This window comes from Myotis davidii, unplaced genomic scaffold (assembly GCF_000327345.1).
Source record: "Myotis davidii unplaced genomic scaffold, ASM32734v1 scaffold242, whole genome shotgun sequence".
Taxonomy (NCBI): domain Eukaryota; kingdom Metazoa; phylum Chordata; class Mammalia; order Chiroptera; family Vespertilionidae; genus Myotis; species Myotis davidii.
Window position 1 is genome coordinate 287356 of NW_006295821.1, and position 10047 is coordinate 297402.

Below are 10047 nucleotides of genomic sequence, written 5' to 3' on the forward strand. Positions count from 1 at the left end.
CCCCCCCGCCACCTCGCTCTTTAATGCTTTCTTTGGAGAATCTATATATACTTAGAAGAGGGTAAGGTCACAATGCTTAGCTGGGCTGGTGAATCTCTCCTAAAGATTAGGAAGTGCCTGATCTCCCCTCCAGTGCTGGACGATGGCCAGAACCAACTCAAATGCAGAATGCCCATGTATGTTTTAGCACCTAGGTCCCTGAACCAATACACTTGTCCCTGAAGAGAATAAAGGAAAAAACTGTAGATAAGTGGCACCAAGTTTTTGCTCCTTCTTATTAACAAACCACAGTTAATCACCTGAGAATAAAAGATCACTCATTTAGATTTGAGGAGAGAGAGAAACAGTCACTGGCCTTACCTGGACCAGAAATATGATAAGAAAATAAAAGTTGGCAATTCTTCTGAATTGTTCAAACAAGTTCTTGGGTATGAAGTTCCAAAATGTGTACTGTAGAAAAGAAAAACCAAAAGGTGTCATTTTGGTCAACTTTTACTTTTTTGTGTTATTTACTCTACTACATAAGTAGCACTGGATCTCAATGTACAAAATGGTTAGTTTACCTTTTTACTTTTATAATATCTTTCTATTGATTTCAGAAAGGGAGGGAGAGGGAGAGAGGGAGATAGAAACATCAATGATGAGAGACAGTTATTGATCAGCTGCCTCCTCCACGTCCCCAACTGGGGATCAAGCCTGCTATCCAGGCATATGCCTTGGACTGGGAACTGAACTGTGACCTCCTGGGTCATAGTCAACGCTCAACCACGGAGCCATGCCAGCCAGGCCAAAATGGTTAGTTTTAGATACAAAACCCATAATTCAAAATTTAGTGTGTTTGCAGACATTTCTTTTTCAATTTTGCTGACCACAAAAACAAACCGCTGGCACAGAATGTGTTCTCCAAAGGCAGGATGTAGGAGTTCCTTCTAACATGATTTAAGGTAATGCAAAGTACCTTAACAACAGTTTCATTATTAAAATGTCTTCCGTAAAATATAAACCTATGATTGTTAACTCAAAATGTACATGTTTAGCATTTTTCCTTGATGGTAACTTCTTCATAAGCTTTTTCTGTGTGTGGCAGTGTGACTAGATGGTAACAGAAAGCTAAAACAGAAGAAGCCAACGTTATTGAGTGGTTCTGACCCAGTTTGGAGACGGTTCCTACCCAGGGGGTTGTCTGTGTCAGCACCACACAGGACAGCCCTTCCCCTTGATTCAGGGGGAAGGGAGAAGCAGGCAGGGAGAACGTTCTGGGTGCACCTTCCTCTCCAAACCTTGCAATTTTGCTTTGGGAGGAGTTAGTTTCCCTAATTTTTGTGCTGAAAACAACATCTGTGATGTCCTTAATCTACAGTAACATTGAGCATGGAAATGGTTTTTAAAATTCCATTTGTCAAGTTTTTGCCTTTAATGAGGATAGTCTAAGGAGTGAGAAAGGGCTCTGCCCGATCTGCACGGTGACCCTTGCCCTCTGTCTGTATAATGAACAGAACCTACATCAGCTCTGGCTGGGCAGTGTGTGGCATCGCAGCCTCAGACACCAGGGGCCAAGCCCTCCTACCAAGAGCTCCTTTAGTGTCAGAATCTCAAACACAAGATCCTGAAAACTGAATGGCCCTAAACTAGCCAACATATTCTGAATTTGGTTTTTACATCTATTTCACCTATTTCTATATCTACAGTTTAAAGAAAAAGTTTCTTTGCCTTCAGTTTCTGACTGCTTAGAGAATATACAAAAAATTTCCATTTTCTATTCTAATTTATATTCACAAGTTCATAATGAAGTTCATTAATGAGTGGGAAAACCAAGGAGTGGTTCCCCCATCCCATTGGGCATATTTTCAGTTCCCTTCTCAGACTGGCCCCAATAAATTACTCCAAGAGGGCCTCTACAGGTTTAGAAAAGAAATTAATTTTCTAGGTCCCAAACCCAACACACCCTCCCTTCCCTTATCTTTCATGTATCATTTCATACTGGTCTTTTATAGAATATGAGTAGAAATATCTTCTCTTAGTGACTCGTCTTTTAATTCTCTTAACAGAAGAAAACTTTAATTTTAACTAAGTCCATCTTATCAATTTTACCTTCCAAGGTAAAATTTTACCTTTTAATGTTATTGATGTTGTATCAAAAAACTCATTGCCAAACTCAAGGTCACCTAGATTTTCTTTATAGTTGTGTGTCTCAAGATTTAGGGCTATCGTCAATCTATTTAGAGTAAATTTTGTGAAAATGTACAATCAGTATCTAGATTTTTTCTTTCTTTTTTTGTCCATTTGTTCCAGCACCATTTGTGTAAAAGACTTTTCTCTCTCCATTGAATTGGCCTTGCTCCTTTGTCAAAAATCAGCTGACTATATTTATGTGGATCGATGTCTGGGCTCTCTGTTCTGTTCCACTTATCTATTTGTCTATTCTTTCACCAATACCACACTGTCTTTATTACTGTAACTTTATAGAAAGTATGAGGTTGGGTAGTATCAGTCTTCCAACTATGTTCTTCTCCTTCAATATTGTGTTGGCTATTTTCAGTCTTTCATATATAAACTTTAGAATCAATTTGTTATTATTTACAAAATAACTTGATGGGATTTTGGTAAGGATTGTGTTGAATCTATAGATTAAATTGGGAAGAACTCATTATCTTAACAACATTGAATCTGCCTATTCATGAAAATGGAATATATTTTTCCATTTATTTAAATCTTCTTTGATTTCTTTCATCGATGTTTTATAGTTTTCCTCATATAGATCTTGTACATATTTTGTAGGATTTATACTTAAGAATGTATTACTTTTCCTCTTGATGCTAATGTAAATGATGTTGTATTTTTAATTTTAACTTCTGGTCTGCCAGGTAACCTGCACAAATTTGGAATTTAAAATCGGTTACAAGGCCTAGCCAGCGTGACTCAGTGGTTGAGTGTTGACCTATGAACCAGGAGGTCCTGGCTTGATACCCGGTCGGGGCACATGCCTGGATTTCAGGTCACATCCCCAGTGGAGGATGTGCAGGAGGCAGCCAATCAATGACTCTCTCTCTCTCATCATTCATGTTTCTATCTCTCTCTCCCTCTCCATTCCTCTCTGAAATCAATAAAAAAATAAATTTTAAAAAATAATAATAAAATCAGTTAAATGGGTTCTTTATTCTAATCAGGCATAGAAGGCCTATGCTATAGCTTTGATATTAAGTTTTGTAATTTCCGCATTTCATAGGATAAATTACTATAAGTTATTACTTTGATTATATGTTAATATGGCCAAAAGAAGATTATTTTCTGATGATATATAAGAAAATTGAAAACCCATTGAGATAATTTAAACATTCATGACTACACTAACAGTAACATATGGATAAAATAAAATAAAATGAGCATATAATTACATATATAAGAGCTGGAAAAGTGATATTAGTGGGCCAACTATACAATTTTCATCTTTGTTAAACGGTAATCATCTAAATATTTGCTTAGGCATATGGGCCACAATAGAATGTAATGCTTTGTGTACTACAAAGAATAATAAAACACTGACCTATATTCAGCAAGTCCTCCCTCCTGTTGTGTCAGTCAGTACAACAGTACTTAATAGCAGAAATCCCTGCATTGAGCTGTAGGCATTGAAAAAAATGGGCCTTTTCTTGCTATAAGAAAACTGAGAAGTCTGAGTCTACCAGAGATCCTCTCTTTACTTTAATAAGGTATTTTGGGAAATGATGAATTATATGAGACAATTACTACTCCTGGCATTTATTTCACATCACAGAAAACTACACTCGCAGAGTCTTTGCATTTGTTCTGTGTGTCATTAGCCTGGAGATGAGAGTGCCTCACGAGCATCTGAGCTCGGTTTTGTCCGTTCTCTCTCTCTTTTTAAATTCGTTGTTGTTGAAAGTATTACATGTGTCTCCTTTTTCCCCCATTGACCTCTCCCCACCTACTCCCACCCCCCAGCACATGCCTTCACCTCCCTACTGTCTGTGTCCATTGGTTATGCTTATATGCTTGCATACACGTCCTTGGGTTGATCTCTTACTGTCCAATCTCTTCTGTTCTACGCATAAGTACCTCTGGTTCTGGCTTGCTCACTGAGAGTATGGCTCATGACAAAGAAGAGAACAGTCATGTGGTGAAAGAAAAACTCTTAAGAAAAAAGCCCTGGGCGCTGTTCTTCTTTGCCAGCTGCCAGAAAGTAAAATGAGAGCACCTGGAAACCCCCCTAAGTCTCGGCTATTCTGTACTTGAAAGCGGATCCAGCACCACAGGTGTGCAAGGGACCGTTCTAAAAACACACTGGAAGCCAGTCACACTGTTTGCCTTCTATGGGAGGCAAACAACTCACATGGACTTAAAGTTTCTCTTTCATTTATGACTGGGAGACGGGAATGTAGAAAATTATGCCCCAATTCTAGATTACTGAGTTAGAAAATGAGTGAGCATCATGATGGGCCGGTAAGCGAGGTAGTGCTGGCCCTGCAGAGGGAGTGCTGGGCTCAGGGTCCGGTGCGTGGCTTAAGGACTGGCTCATCTGCTTTGCTCTGAGGCTTGGTGCTTCAGGAATAGGCTAGATTTAATAAGTAAGAGTTGCCTCACGGGGTTGTTTTAGATCTTACATGACATGATAAACTTGGAAGTCATTAAGAACACTGCCCATATCTAATTGGCAGAGGTACTTTTCCCTTGTCAATAATCAAGAGTTATTTAGCTGTGTTGAAGGTATGGAGTGATAGTACAGCCTGAGCCTATTATTTAATTATGCAGCATCTTAGGGCAGAGCTGGAAACCACATGAATTTTGTGCCCAAAAGTACAGTTTTGTGAAATTGATAAAGCAGTGCTCCACAGTGAGCTCAGGCAGGCCCTGGGCGGGGAGCTCTGCGTGTAGTCAGAAAGGAAGGAAGGGGGTCATGCTGAGGAGCAATTTCTTAGTTTTCCTTCTTCTATCAGACACTTGGCGGGTGTGCCTCCCCCAAAAAGGAAATGGAAGTCAAATCAATCACTGATTGCCAATGACCGTGCTTCCATGCCACAGGCCAGAAGTTTAACATAATTAGATTGGCCTTTTCATCCCCTAGTATAAATATGCCCATGATAAATGAGACTTCCTGAGCACACGCTGTTGTGTCCTGAAGAAGTCTTAGCTAGCAGTCTTTTCCTTTAGGTAGCAATAAAAATTTTCTTCCCAAGAAATCATACATTACCACAAACGTATTTTCCAAACCTGCTTGTAAACTTATATTTTGCAAATTAAATGTAGTTTTCATACATCCTATGCTGTTTTCAAATGAAAACCATCTCGTTCCCTGGATTTCTACACCAGTGGATCTAAATCAATGCCACTGTCCACCCAGCTTCCAGCTTAGAGTCTAAGTCCTTGTCTTTCTGAGGTCCTCTTCCGCACTGAATTTGATTAGCAATAAAGGTCATGTGATGTTGCACATAACTTTCCCTTGAATTGATACACCTTCATCCACTGATATAAAGGCATTAATCCTGCTTTTTGAGGAATGCAGATCATTCTCTGCACACACATGAACTGGAGAGGCACAGTCCCCCGTCCACTCTGAGCTGAGATGAAAGTGGATGAGTACTTTACCCAACACTCAACCCCTCTTCTGTGGAGACTCAGCCTGACCCACCTCCTGAAAAGATGTTGACTTAATTCTATTAGTTCCTACTCTGGAGTTTCCTGGTATGAAGGAGTTTTCTTGAGCAAAAAAGTTTCAAAAAGGCCACCAGGAATCTGCAAGTCCTTATCAAACCCAATGTCCAGCAAAGGGTTTCCTTTGTCAGCAACCCAGGAGGCTTTGGGGGCTCCCGTGCACGTAAGGCAGCTGGGGCCAGGCAGGTGCCACGCAGGGAGAGAAACGATACGTCAGCAAAGGAAAGGGTGGTGAGCTGCAGAGTGAGGAGGTAAGACAAGACATCGCAAAATTATTGTTGGCTATCGACTGAGGGAATATTTGAAAGAAAAATAGGAAAATAATAAATTGGTTCTGAAACTTGAATCAGATAACAAAGGGGATGGGATTTAGAAATCACTGCTTTCAGTTTTCTTCCCCAAAACACTGACAGGGGCTTTCAACCCACAACTCTCTGATGCCTGCAGTCAATAAGGTGCTTTGTGTTCCAGAAAGTTCCTCCACAAAGCCTTGTACAGAACTTTCCACGTCTCCTGGTGGACCTGGGGCTGAAAGGTTTGAGGCCAAGCTTTGTCCTGGAGGGAGAAGGCAGCTGCACAGGGATTTTATCAGCGGCTAAAGTGTTTTGACAAACATCCTACCCAGACTAGACACTGTGCATAATGGGCAGGTCACCCCATCACCTGTACCCCAACTCCTGTCCTGACAAGTTCACACATGGCACAACATTTTAATATTTTTCAGTGCACTGCCCCATTTCCTGGTGCATTTGTGCTGCAAAGGAGTAGATTTTTAAGAAATGAGAATAAATTGATGGTTGCTAGATGTGAGGGAGTTGGGGGGGTGCTTAAGAGATTAAGATAAAGGGATTAAGAAGTACAAATTGCCAATTGTAAAAATAGTCACAGGGGCCCCTGCTGGTTTGGCTCAATGGGTAGAGCATCGGCCTGCAGACTGAAGCGTCCCAGGTTTGATTCCAGTCAAGGGCACGTGTCCAGGTTGCAGGCTCCATCCCCGGTAGGGGGCGTGCAGGAGGCAGCCAATCAATGATTCTCTCTCACCGGTGATATTCTATCTTTCTCTCTCTCCTTCTCCCTTCCTCTTTGAAATCAATAAAAATACTTTTAAATAAATAAATAAAATATAGCCACAAGGATGTAAAGTACAGCATAGGGAATACAGTCAATAATACTGTAGTAACTATGCACGGTGTCAGACGGGGTGCCCCTTAAATTATGTAAATGTCTAATCACTATTTTGTGCAACTAAAACTAAGATATTATTGTATGTCAATTGCAATGGAAAAATTTAAAAACCTTTTTGAAAAAGAAATGTTTTTGAGATTTTTTCTTTTTCAGCCACACTAGTGGGTTGACAAGGTACATATGTGCATAGAAATCATCTTTAGTGATCTCTACTTAAGACTGCGTTAAATTTATAAATGTCACTGCTGGACAGACGCATGTTTGGATGTGGAATTCCCCTTCATTTTGTTTCTCCTTTCATAGATCATATCTGGGTAAATGCATACTCCATTTATTTGGTTGAGATTTTGTTTATGAGCAATTATCCACACTGTGTTTTTGGAGATTGAAGCTGCTATTATTATTATTATGTATTGCAATTTTAAAATAAAATAATTCCATTAAAAAACTGCCTTGAAAAATAATGTGTTTCTGTTTGCAAGTGTTCTTAACAAACATTCTTTGATAGCTCATAGAAGAATGAAGCAGGTGGACCACACAGAGCTACACAACTGGCCACTCACGTGTGAATCCAGTCAGTCTATCCCAGATCTATACAGCTAGTGAACCCAGAGCATGTATATGCCTTCATGAACACATGTGTATAGGCACCCAGGAATGTGTGTATGCCTTCATGGACACATGTGTAGGCACCCAGGAATGTATATATGCCTTCATGAACACATGTGTGTAGGCACCCAGGAATGTATATATGCCTTCATGAACACATGTGTGTAGGCACCCAGGAATGTGTGTATGTCTTCATGGACACATGTGTGTAGGCACCCAGGAATGTGTGTATGCCTTCATGGACATGTGTGTGTAGGCACCTAAAAGGAAAGTTCTCCATAATCCTGAAAGCCATCATTTACCTTTTTGTCAAAAGCCAACTACAAAATTTTCCAGCCTATTCTCAAGACCCATTCACCGGGTTACTCTCTCCATGTGTAAAATATGCCTCTGCAGTCCCACCCCAGTCAACAAAAACAGGGCACTATGTTCAAATGATGACATTCTAATCACTTTTCTTCTTCTTTGTATTTATTGCACCTAGTTGACAGACTCCACATGGATCCGGTGTTTTTGTTTACAAGGTGGTCGCGCACACACCCTTTCACGGGAGACATCTAACATCGTCTCGTCGTCTCTATTCACAGATGAGGAAACTCCAGCCGGGGGTGGTTCGTGATGGGCACATGGCCAGACAGCAAATAAATAAGTGGCAATAGTAGGAACTGAATGTCCTAGACTTCCAATGTGATACTATATCATGATATAATTAAGAGAAATGGAGAAAATGTGCTGTTACATCTTGGCAAGTCTGAACAGTGTTTTGGAGACAAGCAGAGGGATAACGAGTTCACAAGCCCCGTGTAAACTGCAATCACAGCCCTCGGTCGGGAGTGGAGAGCCGCTGTAATGGCAGTTCTCGGAGGAGGGCTGCTAACTGCTGTCAGAAAATCCCAATGCTCCCCAAAGGAAGTTAATAAACACAAAGACAAGGAGTTTACCTTGGCGGAGACTATTCTGTTATCTGGGTACCTCTGCGGAATGTAGGCCTCAGCACCTGGGGGGGGCTCCTTGTGTCCCACGTAAACAGTCCGATTGTCGACCCAATTCTCTTCTCCAGCACACTGTGGAAAACGGAGTGGCGTTAGCACAAGTGCCTCAGATGGTGGGTGAGAAAGTTCTTCCCTGGAGTGTTGGCCTTAGCACTTGTCCATATGAACTTACAGCCTCCTGCAGGGCCATGGACTAGAGCTGAGCCCCACCTGCCATTGCCAGATATCGCCACCCCCACCTCGATCTTACTCAACGCTTATGGGCTAAGTGCTTCCGATCCCTGGCCCATTCTTCGGGGAAACGGTCTGAGTGGGCACTCTGCACTCCTGGTGAGAACTGAGGGGCAGCCTAAAAAAGTTGATTTACAGTGGAAGTGACATGGGGTGGGTTCGTGTGAAAAACAGAACACAACAGCAAAATCTTAAGGCTTCCAAAAGAGAAAAGACAATGACGGACAGAAATCTGGGGAAAGGTCTTTAATGAAAGAGAAGAGTAAAATCTTGAAGACAGAACAGAAGAATTATTCAACCATTTCAGATGTCTCTATCAATAAGGCTTTCCTGGAAAGAGAGAAGACTGGGGTCTGACTCATCTTTGTATTACTCAGAGTGCTGTGTGCATGAGGATTAAGTAAATATCTTCTGAATAGAAGGATCTTTTAAAAACACCCAACTAGACCGTAAGCTATCATGAGCACTTAAGTGCCTACTAACAACACTAAAGTGATGGATTCGAGGCTAAAATGCAGCCTCTTATAGACATCCGGTACGGGGTCCTGGCCCTCCCTCAGACTAGCACCCAGACCACGGTCCTAGGCCCTGTCCCCCTCAGACTAGCAGCCAAAGCATGTGCCTCCCAGCCCTCCTTCAGATTAGCACCCCAGCACAGGGTCCTGGTGTCACATCCCAATTCCGCTAAAGGAACTCCGAAGAGATCGGCCTCCCTGGGGTATAATGTACAGTGCTGGGAAGGAGAGGGACACCTTTTAACTGCAGAGAATGTCGGTGTGATGGGCCTCGGAGTCAAAGGCCTGGCTCAGTTGTTGCTGAGACACTCAGAGCCTCGGGCAAGTTTCTGAGCTTGAACTTCCTCCTCCATAAGGGCTTGACAGCACTTTCCTCAGATTGTCGGGAATGAACGGGGCCAACAAAACACATGGCCAAGCTCCCAGCGTGGCACAGGTTCCTGCTGCTCTCCATTTGTGGGTCCACCCTTTGTGGCTTCAGGGGACCCTCACTTTCCAAAGCCAAAAAAGAGAGGGGTAACAAGAAACCCAGCATTTCTTTTGTTTGAGGTTATTATAAGTCTTGCATTACCCCCACCCCTGCCTTTTTTTTGCTTATACTATCATCTCCTTTGCTCATCTATCAACTTCTTGGGAATAAGACTTTTCATGTTTCCCCTCCCTACTGCTCCGCCCACCTGTGGAACAGAATATCCGCAGGAACAGCACGCTTACGCATTCTCTTAGCAAATTCCACCCACATTTCCTTTCATGAGGGCCCAGCTTTGTGGGACAGTCCATGTGACTAAAGGATAAAGAGCAATCGCCTCTGTGACTCCACCTGTGTTTCAGAGAGGCTCAGCTGG

At 42.0% G+C, this 10047-nt stretch overlaps 1 protein-coding gene across 1 annotated transcript in view; it reads right to left on the reverse strand.

Moving 5' to 3' along the window:
- The window catches only part of ATP11A (ATPase, class VI, type 11A), an 88242-nt gene that overhangs the window by 62262 nt on the left and 15933 nt on the right, over positions 1-10047 (reverse strand). The window contains exons 2-3 of the mRNA XM_006770679.2: positions 8406-8528; positions 361-450 (exon numbers count right to left, since the gene is read on the reverse strand). Of these exons, the coding sequence (XP_006770742.1) occupies positions 361-450; positions 8406-8528 (213 nt within the window). The remainder of the gene's footprint in view (positions 1-360; positions 451-8405; positions 8529-10047) is intronic.